This window comes from Castor canadensis, chromosome 11, assembly GCF_047511655.1.
Source record: "Castor canadensis chromosome 11, mCasCan1.hap1v2, whole genome shotgun sequence".
NCBI classification, from domain to species: Eukaryota; Metazoa; Chordata; class Mammalia; order Rodentia; family Castoridae; genus Castor; species Castor canadensis.
The window spans coordinates 129,759,909-129,779,201 of NC_133396.1; the positions used below are offsets into that span (position 1 = coordinate 129,759,909).

At 48.9% G+C, this 19,293-nt stretch overlaps 1 protein-coding gene across 4 annotated transcripts in view; it reads right to left on the reverse strand.

Moving 5' to 3' along the window:
* Positions 1-1,754: 1,754 nt before the first annotated feature.
* Lgr6 (leucine rich repeat containing G protein-coupled receptor 6) overlaps positions 1,755-19,293 on the reverse strand; it is a 115,166-nt gene continuing 97,627 nt past the window's right edge. For 3 of the 4 annotated variants that reach the window (XM_074048638.1, XM_074048634.1, XM_074048637.1), the window contains 8 exons: positions 18,409-18,480; positions 17,226-17,291; positions 16,081-16,152; positions 15,584-15,655; positions 13,766-13,891; positions 12,530-12,690; positions 8,760-8,840; positions 1,755-6,119 (listed from right to left, as the gene is read on the reverse strand). In XM_074048638.1, coding sequence (XP_073904739.1) covers positions 4,864-6,119; positions 8,760-8,840; positions 12,530-12,690; positions 13,766-13,891; positions 15,584-15,655; positions 16,081-16,152; positions 17,226-17,291; positions 18,409-18,480 — 1,906 coding nt within the window. In that variant the 3' untranslated portion in view covers positions 1,755-4,863. The remainder of the gene's footprint in view (positions 6,120-8,759; positions 8,841-12,529; positions 12,691-13,765; positions 13,892-15,583; positions 15,656-16,080; positions 16,153-17,225; positions 17,292-18,408; positions 18,481-19,293) is intronic. The other variant, XM_074048635.1, reaches the window with a different exon arrangement.

The following is a 19,293-nucleotide window of genomic DNA, read 5'->3' on the forward strand; positions in this document are numbered from 1 at the left end:
AGTCAGATTCTTAATCTTTCAGGACATTGCCCTAAGAAATATCAAAAGAAAACAAGGCAATTAGACTAGGAACTAATGCCTTGAGGAAGAATAGTTGTCACAGTGTGTCCATGTAAGCAGAAGTTTACATAGTCTGCAAGTCAAAAGAAGCAATGAGATAGAGGAAAGATGTACTTAAAATTATTCTTTTGACCCATCAATTCTACTTCTAGGAATTTATTTTACATACATATGTGCTAAATGGCATACATACAAGGTTACTTGTTGCAGTATTGTTTGTAAGAGCAAAATATTGAGCAATTCAAATATCCATCAGAGGACAATGGTGAGATAAAATGATAAACCTATATTATGGGATATAGGCTACTGAGAAAAAAATAAGAAAATGATACAGAAAAATTTTTGAGCTATATTAGTAGGTGAAAAGAGTAGAAGCAGAAGTGTGGTTTGCTAACATTGGGTAAAAAAGGAAAAATCAGCACGTGTAGGCATACTGCTTGCATATGTATTTTTAAAAAACCCTCTGGAAGTATATATGGGAAATAACTTATACAAGTGAGAATTTGGGAAGTGAGAATATAGGGACAGGGATGGGAAAGAGACTGTTAAAAAAACTCCTGTTATTTGGACCATGTCAATGTATTACTTATTCAAAAATTAGATTAAAGCTTTTTAAACAAAGGGGTGGGAGGGAGCAGTTGATTGTGGTTTAGAAGCAGATAGACATACCAACAGGCTGACAAAACAGTGGAGCCGCTTCTGGTGGGTATGGGTGACTAATCGGATTCCCACTGGCTAGAACTCAGCTAGAGCTGCTTCAAATCCAGAACAGCCTCTGAGTTTAGATACAAGGCCCAGTCCCAGTTCTCTTTATGCTTTTGGGTTTGCTTAGATTCTGCCTTTCAAGAAACACATATTTACTGGAGTGATCCCCTGGACTCTGTCTTTTAACCCAGTCTAACAAGAATAGCTGAGGAAATGGGCATGCCTGCAGTTGAGTCAGGAGGATGGAGGAATTTGAATGCTCGTGCTCAAGAAGAGAAAAGCGTAGGTGTTTATGAAGGTACTGTTTGTCTTCTCAGAAAGGAGTCGAGTTATATATCAGCTAAAAAAAAAAATTGAAAAAAAAAAAGTAAATGCACAAAAGGAAGAAAACAGAGCGAGAGGAAAGCAGAAAGGGAGAGAAAGGAGTCACAGCCTCACACTAGGCTGATAAGGCCCTGATGCCATTCTGGGGCTAGCATCTTGTTCCCATGATTACAGGTTTTTGTTGAACTCAGCCACTTTCTCTGCCTTGAGAAGGGCTCTGGTGGTCTTGGGGCCATAATTCCACTCTGAAGCAAGGCTCTCAGGAAAAGAGTCCCAGGGCAGAGGTGAGGAGGTTCGCCCCAAAAGAAGAAAGCAAGATGATTCTTTGGGCTTGCCAGTATCGGGAAACCCAACTGAAGGCTTAGGTCTGATGGTGTTCTGGGGCTGAGGAATGGAAACCCAACCTGCTCAGGGCTTTCTTCAGTCCATTCTGTGTTACCCAGTGCAAAGCACACAAAGGGCACTTTGATATGGATTTATGGAATTGACTCTCATGCCTCCAAAGTTCAACCTCCTTGGCTGCACCCTATGTGCCCCAGAATTCAGAAGACGGTCAAGACAGAGCCTTGACCCTCTGACCACTCCTCCCTCATAGCCATCCCACAACCTCTGACCACACCTACAGCTCCACCAGGGAAGCAGAAAGTTGCTGACAGACACACATGGTACTTCACTGGTACTTTATTATACAGAAGAACCCAAATATTTACATCTTGACAATTCTTATATTTCACATGGCTGGAGAGGGCATGGGACTGGAACCCAGGAGAGGTGTAGGGGTGATTGGTGTTGGGCAGAAGAACTTGCTAAACCAGAGCAGAGGTAGTCAGAAAAGATGGTCCTGGAAAGGATCAGAAGTCTAACTATCTCCCACCATCCTCACTTCTCAGGCCTTCTACTTGTCAGCTTTTCCTGCTTCCCCTCCTTACTCTTTAAACTTTTATTTTTCCTGGAAAAAGGAAACTAGAAGGCGTTTGTGGGAGGCGACAAGGAGAAGGTCTTCCAGGCTCGGTCAATCCATTGCCTTCCAATTTTAGCTCTGAGGGTTTTGTTTTCTTTTTGGTGTGTGAAGAAGTGCTTAGCAAACTATGGTCCACCATAAGAAGTTCTCCTCCAAAGCATCTGAGAGGAGACTGTGGCTGGTACCAGCTGCCAAGGCACAGCACATAGAGCCCAGGGCAGCACATTCTCACCACCATGGGTGGATTCTTTCCCAGGGACAACATGTTGGAAGATTTCATCAACCAAAAAAAGAAGAATTTATGTGCACCGAACAATTTGGTTTTTGATTTGTGATTAATCAAAGGCATACATAATCTTCTACTGATCACAAAGGAGTAACATACTGACTTGCTAGAAATCCAGTTCAAAACAAAACACAAACTATAGTACAATCTTATTTTGGGTAAATATACAACATCAACTAGACTTTTGAATAAATTTATGGCAAACACCTCAACTCCCTTCCCCCACACTTCTCCTCTGACCAGAAGGTCCAGTCTCAATTAATGCTCAGATCTTCAGAAGCAGACAATAAGGTGTCAGCAGTGCCACCATAAAGCTTTCGGTCAAAGAGCACTGGCCCACTTCTCATAGAAGAAGCCACCTGTAGGGAACAGTTTCTAGAATGCCAAAACTCCTACACATGGCCACTCTACTCCAAGGCTGACTCCCTAACTCCAAAGGGAAGAATAAGTCCATGCTGGTAGTTGGCAGGGAAGTGAAGGAGTCTAGGGTGACTTCCTAGAAGTCAGGCTCCCCAAAATCATAACAATTTTGTCATCACTGAGGTATCTCAGAGTACACCTTTCCCTGACGAGAACCACCAATTCTCAGTACTCAAAGTAATGCAAACTCCTTCAATTGAGGATTCTTGATCAGCCCTGAGCAAACAGGGAGACCAAGAGGTCCTCAAACAATTGGTAAATAAATGCACCATCATTGAATGTGTTCCTCTTCTGAAGCTGACCCCATGTAAGGACCCTAAAGTCAGCACACTCAGCAGTAGAGGTTGTAAGAATCCAGGAAACTCAACAAGCCACAATTGACCATGTCAAGTTCCAGGCATGATCTCTGCCTCCTTCCTCCACTCAGCCCAGGTAGCCTTGTTGACCTAGATCAGAATTTTCCCCTGGACACTGAGGGCAGTAGGGAGATAGCAGAGAAGCTAAGCTATAGAAACTTGAAACTATGAAAAAACGAGAAGGGAATCCTCAAGAGGAGACCCTGGCAGGGGCAGAGAAGAGGGGTAGGGCCTAGATAAGACCACCACCTGATTTAGGAGAACTGTGTTCCATTCACGCTCAGAATCCCAGACTCAGTCCTACAATGCCAACCCAACTGATGTTGAAGTGCTCTGGAACAAATCTCACCCATTTCTGAGTCTTGGATTCTCTTTTTATATCAGCATGAATCCCCTTCTATATCTATAAGAATGCCTTAGCTTTCACCCCCTCACCCTGAGACTGAGTGTGTGTGTGCTTGGGGTGGAATGGAGGCACTCTGTGGACCCTCGGTTGCTTGGGAAAGCAGGCAAGAAGGTCTTGAGGAGAGATGCTGAAGGGTCAGAGACCTTGTGGGGTACCCAGGAACCCCAGTTACCTATAATGCTCCTTAAAATGCAATACCTACAATACAAATATCTCTCCTCTTTGCTGGCTGATGGCTCCTTGTGCCACAGAGAAGCAGGATCTGGGATGAGAAGGGAGAACCATGCTTGTAGAAAGAGGTGGCCGGGAACATCTATCTGATGGAGAACCATACGAAGGCAACTCAGAGCAGAGGGGTTCACACAGCCACAGACTTCACTGTGTCCTTGCCAGAACCCAGGAATCTCCTCCTTGCTGGGAAAGAAGTTGCATTGGTGCTCGGGTGTGGGGAGGGGTCGGGAGCTCACATAGGGATCTCCTTCTCCTTGCCCCACCTGGTGCACTGACTAAGGTTAGGACCACAGCAGCAGGCTACTCCTCCTCCTTCCTACTTAGGACAAGCAGGGTGGGTGGGGGAGTAGAGAGTCTGTCCAGGTTGAGCTTCTAGGATTTTAGCTTTCAAGACTAGAAGCATCTTGTAATGTCACCAGGTAGCACGAGGTGGTATGGAGATGAGCCTCCTGGAAAAGAGCTATGTAAGTACTCTGGTATACGAACAGATATTCCATGAAAACCAACCAAGCAAACAGAAACCTGTTGTGACATAATATGGGGATATCGGTTAAACAAAATTCAATAGGTTTTACTGCTGCAGGAATTCTCAGAACCTTTATTATACTAATATGCCCTGTGATTCTAAGAGAGGGTCATAATGTGTAATTTCTTCCCAAGCATATTTTAACAGCAGGCACTTTTGCACGGCACAGGTCAAGATTAATGGGACACAGAGCATATTTTGTACCCTATTAATACTTTGGTGATCCTCTTCCAGACCTTTCTGTGTGAGGTTGTGCTGCTCATTGCTCCCTGATCCTAGCCCTGTCATCTCCCAATCCCCTTCACTGTCTTTTACTTCCTTATTTCCTTTAAATAAATTCCTAGGTCTCTGGTCCACCGCTTTGGACTTAACAAAGAAGAGGCCAGTTGGAAGGTGAAGCTGAGGAAAGCCCAGAGGAAATGAGGCCAAGAAGCACTCATTGGTGGTGGCCATGGAGAGAGGAGACCAAAGGAGACAGGACCTGGGCCACCCTGCTGAGTTGTTTTGGTTGTATTTATTTTACAAGCAGCCATCATTCACAGAGGAGGGGTGGGGTAGAAAGGGAAGAGAAGAATGGGGAGGGACATTTTATAAGTGTGAGGCAAAGACTGAGCCAGAGGGCCGGTAGCCCGCACCCACTGACGGGCACCCACCTGCTGACAAGGCCCCCTCTGCCCTCAGCAGCAGTTCTCCATCCATGGAAGGTTGTGGGTTCCCAATGTGGGTTCCCTCTGACTCTACAAAATGACTTCCCTCCAGCCTGGGGGCCCCTGGCTGCTGACAGGAGATGAGGGTCACTGAGGGGAAACCATAGGTCTCCAGCCCATGGGGCCTCCCAGCCTCAGAAGCTTCCAGAATGAGATCCACATCAGAGAAGGCCACCAGAGCCTGGGTGGAGTCACAGGAGCTCTTCTCTAGTTCACTGGCAGCAGCATAGGTTAGGGGCCCTGTGGTCCCTGTGCGAGGACAGAGCCGCCGAAGGTCGTCCCGGAAGTGGGGATTGAAAAGCAGGTAGAGCAGTGGGTTGAGGCAGGCAGGCAGAGGCAGCACCACCAACAGGATAGACTTGACAGCCTCAGGGGTGACAGGGAAGAGGCCCAGCATGGAGGCAAAGCTGAGGAAGGCCACCGGACAGTAGAGAAGCCCATCTGCAAAGATGAGCCAGGCCACGTGCCTCACCATGGCGCAGTCCCATACGGCCTCAAAGTCACCCCGTGGCAGGTCGCAGTAGAGTTTGATGTAGGCACCAGCCACTACCAGGAAGCAGAAGGAGTTCATCATCACCAGGGCCACAGCGAAGCCCAGGGCCGCTGGCTGACCCTCGGGCGGGGCGTAGGGCAGGCAGAGCGGGGAGGCCCCGTAGTCCCCCACCGAGGCCAGGGGCAGGGCGGCGGCCAGCCCGGCCAGCGCCAGGCACACCAGGGCCCCCGCTCGGACGCTGCCCAGCGAAGGGGCCTTTCCGTAGGCCCGGACGCAGGAGACAGAGACGCTGCACTGCACGGCGGCCAGGGTGAGCAGCAGCACCGAGGCCTCCGACCCCAGCACGGCCAGGAAGCCTGTGGCCCGGCAGCCCAGGCCCGTCTCCCAGCGGGCTCCGTAGTCTGCGAACTGGCCGAAGGTCAAGGCGTCCACCGAGGCCAGGAGGCCACAGGAAATGCCAGTCAAGGTGTTGGCGCCTGCAATTGCACCTACCACAAACTTGACCGGGGGCAGGGGTGCAGGCCCACCGGCAAACACAGTCAGCAGCACCAGTCCGTTACAGAGCACCGAGAGCAGCACGATGACCCACACTGCCAGGCGGATGCCCCAGCTCTCAAAAAGGTGCTCGCAGGGCTTGAAGGGGCCTGTAGGAGAGAGGAGCAGACGTGACCCCAGGGCCAGCCAGGACACGGTCCTAGAACAAGGTTGGCGTCTGTGATGATCAGAGAACCCCAATGCAAGAGTCCAACCAGAGAACTTCCCTCTGGGAGAGGTGACCTGGTCTCCATGCTCAGAGAACTCTGGGAGTGAAAGTGGGGACAATTAGAACATACACAGCTCTTCTCCCAAATTGCTGCAAATGGAGTGAACCTTCTTCCCAACAGAAACACATGCAAACTTGCACACAGTACAAATTAGCATAGTGCACAGCGGGCACTGAAGGAATATTAAGTAAAGTGGCCTTTGTAAAGGAGCATGATTTGGAAGGATGGATAGGACAGACTGGCCTACAGGAGTGGAGAGGGCATCAGAACAGGGGTAATAACTGGATTCAAGATGCAACAGCATGAGGGATTGCCCAGATAATAACTGCTACATGGCTGAGGTTCTACTGGAAATCAACTAAGGATGAGCCCTGATATTGTACTAGGCTGGCTCTGTGAGAGAGGTACAGGCCACATTGCATATTCATCAGCTAATCAGTATTTGGGAGGTAAAGTAAGTAATCAGAATACAGACGACTCAACTACGTGGGGTGATACATGCCTGTAATCCCAGCACTTGGGAAACTCAGGCAGAAGGATTGAGAGTTTGAGGCCAGCCTGGGTTACATAGCAATTTCCAGGCCAAACTGGACTACACAGAGAGACCCTGTCTCAAAACAAAAACACAAACAAAAGTAAGGAAACAAAATTACAGATGACTTCTGGGGTTTTCTAACCTGTCTTCACTCTAGATCAGTGAGATCCTGGTGTTTTCCATCTTGCTCCCTGACGTCTATCCTTAAATCACCTTGTAACTTTGGACATTTTATAAACTTCATTTCCTTTGGCTTCAGTCTTGTTTTCAATGTATTGCTAGGCATCTTGGGAATTTGAGAAGCTTTTGTAGGAGCTATTTTTAAAACATTTTTTCTGATTATGAAATAATAGAAGGTAATTATAGAAAATTTGAAATTATAACATGGAAAAATTAAAACTGCTTATGACCTCACCTCTCAGAAAGAACTGTTTTGCTGTTTCCTTCCATTTTTTAAAATTGCATACATTCACATAGGCTTTTGTTGTTGTTGTTGTTGCAGTACTGGAGCTTAAACTCAGGCCCTTCACCTTGAGCCACTCCACCAGTCCTATTTTTGTGAAGGTTTTTTCGAGATAGGGTCTCATGGAACTTTTTGCCTGGGCTGGCTTCGAACCTCGATCCTCCTGATCTCTACCTTCATCCTCCTGATCTACCTCCTGAGTAGCTAGGATTCAGATGTGAGCCACTGGCACCCAGCTTTTTTTTTGGTGGTACTGGAATTTGAACTGAGGAGGACTTCATGCTTCCTAGGCAGAGAATGCTTGAGCTACACCTCCAGCCCCTTCATATAGATTTTTAAATTAAAATGAAATTTTAATTCATACAACTTCTGATTTTCTTTAAGTTAAATTATATACACTTTCCCAAATCCTTGCGTTCCTCAGAAACAAATTTCAATGCCTGTGTAATAGATACTCCTCCACATGCTGTACCAGAACTCATTTGACCACTCGTATGAGCAATTTTAAAAGCAAGTTCAAGTTGGACCTTGGTTTTTGAAGCTTCCTCTTTTACCTCATCCCTGTTGACTACTGGTTTTCAGAGATGAAATTTCTGTAGCAGTGTGAATGAAGTTTCCAAGTCAAAAAACACCACCTGTTTGTCTAGGCTGGGTCAGTGCACTGGCTCCAGCTGACACTAGGGGGCGTGCTGTGGTCACTAAGTGACAAGAATTGGTGTTGGGCAGTCAGGCCTGCATGCCAGGCTTTAGTGAGCGCAAGGGCAGAAGGTCACGGAGCCTGAGCCAAAGAAAGATGGAAACTTGGAAAGTGGAGGTGGGATGAAACAGAAGCAGTGGACTTTCCATAGCTTTTTCTTCATGCTGAGTGGTTCACATGTTGCTTCCTTCTGGCATTGCCCGTTAGCATGTTACACACAGGGAGGGGACTTCTTAACTCCAAAGTCATCTTAGGTTGTGTGGCATCAAGGAGAAATGGAATTATCTTTATTTCCTTACAGCACAATTGTTAGCTTCTAAAGGCTTCTTCAGCCGTAAGGGTTAGCTAGCACTGTAAGAGTTACCCACGGACAATACAGTTTTTCCACCCTGGAGGATTGTGAAAAAGAGAGACCACAGTCTTCCTGGGACAGAGCAGAGAGGGCTGTAGAAGGTTACCTTTCAGAGTCCTGCCCGCCTTAGGTGTCTGGGATGTGGGTCTTATCGAGGAGTGTTCAGAAGCAGCACCCCTTCCCCACCAGTGGGGTCAAGAGCATTCTTTCTTGCTTCTCTTTTCCATGAGAGCAGTTTTTCTCTTATGTATAACCTCTAACTGCCTGACTTCCCCAGCCCTGCACTGCACCGTAGCCACTCAAGGGGAAGAACACCAGCTTCACCCCAAGAATTATGAGGTTACCCTCCTCTAGCAAGCAAAGCAGGTTTACCCAAAGCATGGCAGCTGGCATGCCCGCTGCACTGGCAGATCATATAGGAGGTTTGGTGCCCTTCCTTTATCCCTTCCCTGCTCCCCAGACACTCATCTCACCTGGAACAGGGCTGCACTGGACACTGGGGTGTGGCTTTGGGTCCTCCATCTCCAGCTGGAGCTCATCCAGGTCCAGATCATCTAAGGGGTGGGGAGTGGGTGAAGAAAGTGCCTCAGGCTCTTGTCTGGGTATCAGTCAAGCCCTATCTTTGTCCCAACTCCTGCCCCTTTCTGCAGATGTGTCCCTGACTAACTGCTCAGCACTGGTCATCTAGCAGCCCTGCACATCTGTTTCTAGCCTTGGCTATAAATATTTGGATAGCTCCCCGTTGTCCAAATGTGGATCGTGTGCAGTGTGGTTCACTGAGACCGGCTCCTTCTGCTACCCAGCATTCTCTTGTGCCCTCTCCAGTCACCTTTAGTCCCAAGTGCTGCTTAGAGTCCAGCATCCTAATAATGGGAGCCAGCAATCACACAGTTCTCCATTCCAGTCAGGCTTTCTTTCTTTCAATTCTGTTATCTAGTAGTGAGCATTAAGAAGGGTATTGGTGAGCTGCCATTGTTCAGCAGTGAACCAGGGATAGTGAGGGAAAGAAGTCATTTGCGTGAGAAATAAAGTGACTGGGGGATGTTTAGCTTGGAGAAAGCAAGAATAAATGAGGCTGTCAAAGAGCAGAAAGACTGTCAGGCATAAAGGAATTACACTCCTACATGCTGTTTTGTCCCAGAAGGTAGAAGCAGCATCAACCATGGAACATAAAAGGAGGCAAATTATGGCATAAATGGAGATGTTCTAGCTTTTCCTAACAACGAGTTCCCACAATTAGTTGTCCAACGAAGGAACAACCCTCCTTCAACCATTGCACAGTGGGCCCATGCTTGTCGAATGTAATGCCAACTACATTTGGGCACTGGGTGAGTGCAGAGGAATTCAGGGATGATCAATAGATGGCCCTATCTCAAGTAGCTTATGGAGATAAACAAGGAAACAAATTGTCACAGTACAATGAGCTACATCAACTCACAGATTTACTTAGTAACTGGGGTTGACATTCCTTGAGCTTTTACTCCCCCAGTGAGTCCTCATCCTCATGGTCTTGCATAGCAGCCACAGGAGGCAAGTGACACATAATAAAACTGAGGCTCATCAAAGTCAAGTGGCTGGCCTCAGTTCTCATAGCCAGTACGCAACAAGCAGAAGACAAACTCAGGTTTGTCTGAGTATAGAGTCCGTCAGAGATCGATATTTTTGTGTAGGGGGGGAGGGTTAGGGAGTGGAAAGGATGGGAAGAGATTTACAGATGCATAAGCTGGCATAGTTTGTCACTGGAGATGCTGAAGCAGAAAGTCCCCACTGTGAGAGTCACTTCTACCTGAGTCAAAGGTTGGATTTGACCATCACTAATTCTAACTCTGGGCTCTACAATTCTAGACTCATCTGAGAAAAAAGGATTCAAGGGTAAATTCGTTATTAAAGAAATTCTGGTTCAAGTGAGATGTCTTTCTTCCTATTCTTTATTGCAGAGTTTTAGTTGTTTGAGAATTGAATTGGGTGGTACTAAGGATCAGACTCACAGCCTTGCACATCCCAGATAAACACTCTATCACTGAGTCACATCCCTAATCCTACTACAATATCACTATCTCCTCAGCGAGGACCTGTGAACTCTAGGGGGATATGGACATCTCTGAGGTCTATGAATTTTGTAAGAATTTTGAAAAGATAATCTAAAAGATTTTATAATCTATGAACGCACAACTTTCTTTTACATCGTTGAAAGACTTTTTTTTTTTCAAGAATAAGACCTAAGTTTCTTAAACTAGACTGAGAAATGTATCTGAGTACCTAGTTGTGAGAAGGAACCATCTGTCTTTAAAAATAAACAAACAAAGGCACCCACACATTATTCAGGTTAAAGAGACAGCACCCTGTGGGCTCTTCTTTCATCATAAGAGAATAGATAGATGACTTTGTTGCACTTGTCCCTAACTTTGGTTTACAAGGTCTATTTCCATCCGGATACTTCCTCCCCATGTAAACCGTAAACATCTTCAGTTGGGAGTTTTCCCAGGAGGCTGGAAGATCGTGGAGCTGCCCTTGGCTTGGACAGCATCAGGGCGGGTGGGAGGCTGAGGTGTGGTCACACAGGCCTGGCATTTCCTTCCCTTTCTACCTTTCATTGCCTGCCTGCCCCTGCTTTCCAGAACAAAGCTCAGCAATTCTTTGAAATAAAAATGCATGAATGAAATACAAGGGTGAAACGCACGGACTCTGTCTGAGGCTGGGAAAGTCACGGCCAAGGTGTTAAATAACCACTCTTCAAAGAGGAAATCGAATCTGGCCGGAGCAGCAGCTCCTGACTTTCCTTCTTGAGGCTCATTTGCTCCCACAGGAAGTAGGGGGCCCTGCCCTAGCTCCTGTTACAGGCGGCAGGCAGCTCACGAACCCCACGCCCTGTGGTTCTCCAAGGCCTAAGCCCTAAGCCTGGTGGAAAGTTTCACCTTGAGGAAGGAAAGTTTCCATTCCTCCTTCCAGCCCCCTAAGGGAGTGTGCAGCAGACATCTGGGAATGTTCCCCAGGGGACTGCTGGTCCTGCCAGTTGCTGGACTTTCCTCATTGGGCCCTTGTACCCTCCTTGGGAGATGCTTTGGTTCACTGGGAGGGAGGTTCTCTGAGACCCCCAGACTATCTATCTGACACTTGGCATCCATAAGCCATGTCCTAGACTATACAATTATACTGTCCCCACACATGTGTCCCCAAAGGCACCTGCTCTCAGAGCAGTAGTGGTAAACACACTTCACATTATGCAGAACCTTCCATTCCTCCCCAAAGCCTGAGGATGATTATCTTTCTCACTGAAAGGTCAGGAAAATGAGGTTCAAAAAATTTACATCACTTGTCCAAGGCAACCCAACAGATTGATGGTGTAGTTGGGTTTGGGCCCAGCATGAGATGTTTTTCTTACATGTTTAGATTTTATTTTTATGTTCAGCTTCTCCGAGACATTGTGGGGAAGAAGTTTATGAGAGAAAAAGGCATCCAAGAGGTAGGACCCCTTTCTTTCTCCTTAACTCTGCTCGTGGTCGAAACATGGGGCAGAAGGAGAGGAAAACATTCTTTTCTCTTTACTCAAGACACCACTTAGTAGATGATCCCTCAGGACCCCTGGCTGCTCATTTCCAGCCTTTCCCTTTCCCCCAACTTTTCCAGAAACAGATAGATCTGGGCCAAGACAACCTGCGCCTCTCAGTGAGGCCTTCTTGCTCCCATTGGTCATTGACAGCTCAGTTTTAGACTCACAGACAGAAGGAGGGCACAGGATAGCCTCAGAGAGCAATAGTTCCTACCATGTTCCTTTTGGTTCAAGGACTATTGTGAGAGGTTTTTTGTTTGTTTGTTTTTCTGGAAGAGGGTTGAATTCATTTGATTTAATTCTATCCTACCTGGTTCAGTTTGCTGAACTAATGTATCTCTTCTCTCTGAGAATACCCAAGGGTTGAAGGGCCACGTGGCAAGGAGGCAGCCACAGAGAAGAAGTCCATGACGTTAGGAGAGATGGTGTGTGAGAGGTACTTTGTGAACTGCTAAGGGGTAGGCAAGTGTTGAGACATCATTGCTACCATTGTCACCATCATTACTTTTTGCCCAAGCAACTCTGGAATGTAACCTTGGAGAGTCAAGGAGCAAACAGTGGGACAGTTCTTCCCAGGTCACAAGTGCCCCACCAGGGCTTCCCTCTGCAACCCATGAGCTACTGCCCCAGGTCCCCCAAGAATCCTCTCCACACACCCCTACCCCCATAATGCAGGACTCCCCAGTCACTTACAGTGGTTCTCTGCTTGTCCAGCAAGGAGGCCTGGGGGCCTCTTTGGAACCTCCTCCTCCTCCAGGTGGAAGTCCTCAGCCTGCCACTGCCCAGAGGCCTTGAAAAGTCTGGCACAGACACCATAAGCACAGCACTGGTAGGCATAGGGTACCTCCAGGATCCTGAGGGAGGGGGTTTAGGGAAAGGAGCTAACTTAGTATGTTTAGGGTCAGGTCTTAGTCTGAGTTAAGATATATCCAGCCCAAGGACTGGGCACTCAGTACCTGCTCTTCAGCCCCTAAGTGCCCTGCCTCCTGTGCTTCTGGGGCTTTCTCTACATGAGTCTTACAGCCTGACTCCTGACCTGAAGGGCTCTGGGCATATTCCAGTTTTCCCGTTCATCCTCAGAATCAAAATGGAAAAGAGAAACCCAGCTAAGTCCATTGCTTCAGAAGTTTCCTCAGCAGTCTTCAGATGGGGAGCAACTTCTTCAAGGTCACACAGGACTTGGAGGCTCTGCTCCCCTCCCAGGCAGCTATTTAAGGGGCTGGAAGTGTAGCTCAGTGGTAAAGTGTTGCCTAGCATATGCAAGACCCTGGGTTTGATTCCAAGATCCTCCACCCCACAACGCACACATACCCCAAAGGAGGCAGGGATTCTCCTAGGGACTCTTTAACCTTTCCCTCCATGAAACCTACATCCTGTCCCCTCTGCACTCTGGGCCCTCTGAGGGTGAGGACAGATGCCTTGGGCATCTCATTAGCTTGCAGCAGACAATGCTTGGGCCACACAAGCTGTACTGCTGCTGCCGCACGAAGAAGGCCAGGATGTCATTAGCATGAGGGCCTGGCTGTGCAGCTTGTTTTCCACTCCTCAGTGCCCTGGGCTCTGCCCTAATTCCAGGGCCCCAGATGCCTCCTAAGTGAGGGCGGACAGTCTGGCTATGTGGAACCATTTGCAGAGTGAGGAGGTCTAGGGGCCTTCACATCAGCTTACTCCTGTCCTCACAGGTCCCTAACCCCCCTAGGGTTGGTACTTAGATGACGGCTATGCTGCAAAGGAGATGAGGAGGAACAAGAGATGTGTTCCAGACCCTGTTCAGGCTAGTGGGAGGTCAGGTGAGCCCATTCTGTACTGCTCTGGCCAAACTGTGAGCCACCCGGCTCTTCTCAGAGTGGGGCCCTGTGGCTGTCCCTCCATACCCTCCAGCTGCCCCAGAATGAGCCTCCCTAGGTGTGGGGGAAAGCAGACCCTCACCTCAGTTTTGGGAAACTGTCCTTGGAGAAGGCCTGAGATAGAGCCAGATTCCCTTTGAGCTTCAGGTGCATCAGGCCCCCAAGCCCAGCCAGGGGCAGTGTGGTCAGCTGGTTGTCTGTCAGGTCCCTAGGACAGTGGATGGTCAGGGTTATTGGCAGTCAGTGGGATTGCTGAGGGGCAGGGCTGTGCTGAGGGTATGGCCAATGTGCCTGGGATGAAAGCAAGAGGAGAGGAGCAAGGACAGAAGATAAGCATAGAGACAGGATAGCATTACATACCAGGGTAGGAGGCACTCAAGAATTGCTAAAGGTACCATCTATAACCATTCGTTCATTCATTCAACAAACATTGGGTGCCAACAATGTACCAAGGGCTGTTCTAACTTAATGTCAAGCTTCACAATTTGTAGGTAACAGAGACCCAATGACAGCAACTGGGCTCAGGTTTGGGTGCCACTCAGGAACCACTATCCACCCCCCTGGAAGACCTGCCTGCTGTTTGCCTCCACTCTCCTCCCTTTCCTTTGCTTTTCTGATGATGTAAGAGGCCAAAGTCAGGGTAGGACAGAGCTGGTCATCTGGCCACAAGCAGGGATTGGGTCATCAATTCTGCCTTGCAGGGTCTGTCTTACAGCCAGAGATGAGGACATACATGGGCATTATTTGAAGAAGCTGGGGCTCCAAAGCAAACACCAGCACCACAGACTGTGCATCGTGGAAACAGCCCTGGACTGGCAGGCAGGAAACCTGGCACTGTCACCAACTCACTGTGTAACCAAAGGGAGTCACAAGTCTGCCTGAGTGCCAATGTCCTCATCTTCCAAAGGATAAAAATATCTGCCCTACCTATCTGGCAGGAGTAAAGCAAACAGGAGAGGGAAGATGGAGGTAAGAGTTTTGCAAGACCACAACCCAGAGCCCAGAGAGCCAGTCTGGGGAGGGACTATGTACTGCCTGGGAGCCCTGGGCTGTGGCCTTTGGCTTTGAGCAAGCTTCTTACCCTGGCCTTGGAGATATCACCTGTGAAGTAAGGGGCTGAGTCTGGATGATCTCCAAGGCCAGGGCTGGAGCTAGCCCTAAAGAATCTTTGTGAAAAGGGCCCTGTCTTGGTGAACGTGCATTCGGGACACAGCACTTGGCAATCAGGCCAGTGGGATATCAGGTCCATCTCAGGCAGGAGCCCTGGTGCAGTGAATAACCTACACCACAGTGCACGGCAGCCAGATCAGAGGCCCCATCCAGGATGACCATGTAGCCATCTCTGCATGTCTCTATTTACAACATATGTAATTTAAAGAATCTGCTATATTCTGCTGACCCACAGTGGTTCTCTGTGACTCCAGGTCCTACCTCAGTCTCTGCCTTCTTGCATTGAGAAGGTGTTCTAGGCCCAAACACTCCTTCAGTGGACATGGAGAATGTAGAGGCTGGGGTGACGGCGGTTTAGGTGTCATGGGGACACCCAAGGCTGACAAAATGTTGCAGAACATTAGCAAATGATGTTCCAGAGCTTGCAAGAGAAAGTCTCTCTGCTTATCAGGCCTCACAGTCTGTTAAATGGACTGTCAGAATGATTGATGAGGCTGAAGCCCATCTCCCTGAAATGTGTGGTCAAATATGCATGTCCCTCAGGCTGGGGAAGTAGCTCAGTGGCAGAAAGCTTGCCTACCATCCTCAAGACACTGGGTTCCATACAACACAGCAAAAAAAAAAAAAAAAAAAAAAAGAAAAAAAATGCATGTCCCTGCTCAGGGATGAGATGGCCCACACAGTTCTAACTGGTCCCCAGCATCCTGGAAGAGAGGTGACAGGCACTTACAGCTTGACCAGGGAGTGCAGAGTGGAGAAGGCTTCTGGGTGGATGGACCGGATGGCGTTCCAACTTAGGTCTCTGCAAGCAGAGAGTATATGACAGGGGAGGACAGTGACATATGGAGGACTCATTATTCCCAGCTGGGTTCTCCCTCACATACTTCTCCCTCTGACCTGCAGCAGTAGCAGTAACCTTAGCCTTTAGGGGAAAGTACTTGCTGCTGTCTAACTCCTGACCTGGCTGTGGCCCCAAGACAAGGATGTAGCAGCTTGGCTCCAGAGCCTCAAAGCCTCCTGGGTACCAGCTGGAGAAATGGCTTGTGAGGCCATCTGGATGGGGAGGTGCTTCTCCTGTGTGTGAGTGCTGAGGGAGGGGCTACGGAGCAGGGAGGCGATGAGCATGCCATGCATGCTTAAACTGGACACGTGTGCTGTGGGTAGGAGACTGGCAGAGGGACACAGTGGCTTCTCTGGGGTCCACCCCTGAGTGCTGCAAGTACTTACAGGGCTTGTAAGGAGCTCAGCTGGCTGAAGGTGTCAGCTCTAATTTCCCAGATCCGGTTGTGTTGGAGGCCACTAGGGCAGCAAGAGAGGCTGGATGAGCCCACAGGCTCAGACTCTGGCTCTGCTCCACCCCTCCCTCCCTCCAAGTACTGGGAGGAAGAAAGGAAAGCCCCCCACTTCTCTTGGCACAGGAAGAAAGGGCCCAGCCTGCGGAAGTCACCAGAATTAAAGAGAGCACAAGGGGATCCGGTTGCCTTGAGTAAGTGGGTCAGGAGACAAAGCCACAAAACCATCCCTGTGGCCCAAAAGGGAGTCAGCTTCCAGGGTTCCCACCGGGCCTGGCTCCCAGCCCAGCTGATCTACCCTCTGTATTTCCCTCCTGCCATGGGTCCTTTAGACCCTGGCCCAGTAGCAGAGTACTGTCCAGCCTTTGGACAGCTCCAATGACTGGCCTATGTGGGGAAGCAGAGCCCAGTATGCTGGTTGTCTGGATAGGAGGTAGAACCTGGGCCTCAGCAACGTCAAACACCCTCCTTTCATTGTCACCCAAATCAACTGGGCAGACCCTTATATCTCTTCCTTTCCTGGCCCACAAAAGCATTGTCTGTATAGACACAGGAAGCACAGAACACCATGCTAATTCAAGAAACCAGGAATTAGGAGAATTCCTGGTTGACAATTTTTAGAGTTTCTTTTCCTTGTGAAACTTGAGTCTTATATATGACTGTGCATGTCTGTGTATACATAAGCACACATATCTCTGTGTCTTTAAGGGAAGTAGAAAATGAGAGAGCACACTCCAAAATGCGGGGTGCTTCTAGCAACCCTGAAACTTTCCTGTGTTCAGCCCATGAGTCCTAAGTTTGGCCCTCTCCCTCTACTGGCTGTAATCACTATTGGATGTCTGTGTTGCTGTTGACTCATAAGGAGCCATCTTGAGACTCCTTTAGGGCACCAGCTCCTGGGTCTGTCATCTGCTACGAGTCCTTGGGGCCGTGTCTGTGGAGTTCCTATCCCTAACCCTGGGTTCAACCAACTCAGAGAGAGGGGAAAATTCAAAGTGTACTTTGGCCCTTGCTGCCCCCTCCTCAGACCTGCCTAGAGTCTGACTTGCGCTCCTTTGCCTCTCCCGTGCTCACACTTACATCTCCTCCAGCTTCTGACACCTGTGCAGGCTGGGCAGTTCCTCAATCTGATTACCAGACAGCTCCCTGGAGAAAAGAGGGAGACCTGAGCTGGGTGAAACAGTGATTATGGGGGGGGTGCAGTGCGGGGGAGGAGGGAACAGGAGAAGCAGCTCTGGCCAGGGCTCTGCTTTCCTGTCTAGTGGCTGAAGGTAAGGGGACCCTGCAGGGACATGGCTGTGAATCCATCTCTCACTAGAGTACTAATTTCCTCAGTGAGACCTCTTTTCATTTTCTCCTGCTAAGTCCCACTCCTCACTGAGGCTAGATAAGGCTGTCTTATCCACATGAAGGCCTGAAGGGTCCTGGGAGGGATAGGAAGTGAGAGGGGCATGGGGATGAGGAAAGAGGCAGAGAGTGGGGCACAGGGCACTGAGACAGCCAGCAGGGAACATAGATATTACTGAGCAAGCTGGTCAATGCCAACTCAAGTAAATGGTACTTATAACCACCATTTACAGAGCTGGCAGGGAAGAGCAGAGCTGGAGGCTCTTGGGGAGCATATAGCCAACCCCTTCACTTAGCTGAGGAACCTGAGGCTCAGGACCTGTCTAAGGACACACTGCCAGTCAGTGACAAGGCTGGGTCAAAGCCCCAATCTCCAGACACACCTACGTCAGTGTACCCTGTGTGGGGCGGTCCCTAGGGAAGAACCCCCGATTTAAGTTGGAGTCAAGGGGGAGAGAAAAACTGCCCTTGACTTACTTTGTAGGCCACTTAAGCACCTTTGCAGTCCCAGAAGGAACTACTTTCTTGCATAAACTAGACTAACACTGCCATTTATTGAGTACCTACCACATGCTAGGTGCTTTACCCATATTTTGTTAAGTCTCACAAATTGACTCTCATTTTACAGATGAAGAGATTGAAGCTCAGAGATAATAAAGAGTGAATCCAAATTAACACAGTTAGTGAGTGGCAGCAGCGGGCCTCAAATAAGCCAGGTCTGACTCCAGAGACCTTTATATCCTAAACAAGAGAGGACAGCCTACTCCCTCCTGAGCAGGTTCTCAGCAGGAGTCTAGGCTGTGCCACTCTCCAGAAAGAGAAGTGACCAAGTGGGACAGAAGCAGGAGAAGCCTTTGCTGGGACATGGGGACAGAAGTACAATGCCAGGACTGCAGAATGCTCATGAGCCACTCACAGGACTCGGAGCCTGGGTAGCTGTTGGCACATTCCCGGTGGGAGCAGCTGGATGCCTGCACGGGTCAGGGTCCTGCAGGGAGAACAGAGACAGAGCTGGCACCAGGCCCAGAGCCCTGCCATTCCCAGCCACCCGTCTCCAGCTCTGGACCTGATACTGTCATGGGAGGACAAAGCTGACAAAAGAGAGAGGTGGTGAGAGAGACAGGGAAAGGGGTGTGGCTAAGAGAACAGAAAGGAGCAGGCCTCGCATCTGAGCACGGAGCTCCCCTGGGCATGGAGGAGTTAGAGATGGGAAGTGGAAAGAAAGGGCTCCTGCCCAGGGGCTTTGCTTGGTACATTCACTGCAGTTCCAGTCCAACATACCCACCTCATTCCATCCCCACCCCACCCCCATAAGGGTACCCAACCACACTTGACCTATAGGACAGGGACTAAATCTTTCGTGCTCTAGGGACATTAGAGAGGAGGGATGGCAGTGGTAGGTAATGGATAGAAACCAGTTCTAACTGAACCATGGGAACACGGCACCAACTTTGCTGTGCTTGGGGGGAGGGGGAAGAGCTGGGAAAAAATGGAAGGACCCAGGGCCAGGGCGGAGAGGGTTGTGGGGGCAGATTGAAGAATAGGCTTGGCTTAAGTACCGGGTGTCCCAGGAATGACCCAAGGTCATGGTCATTCTTGGGGAACTATTATTTCCCTCATGGAAAATTTCCCACACGCCAGCAAATCTAGGGGGAAGACAATAGAGGCACAGAGGAGAGTTCCAGACCCAGTGATGTCAAGAATGAGTTGTATGATGTGGGACAGGGAGCTGACTTGCTAACACTCACTCTGGGTGTGTGTTTGATTGTTACATTCATTCACTTAAAATGTACTGAAGGCC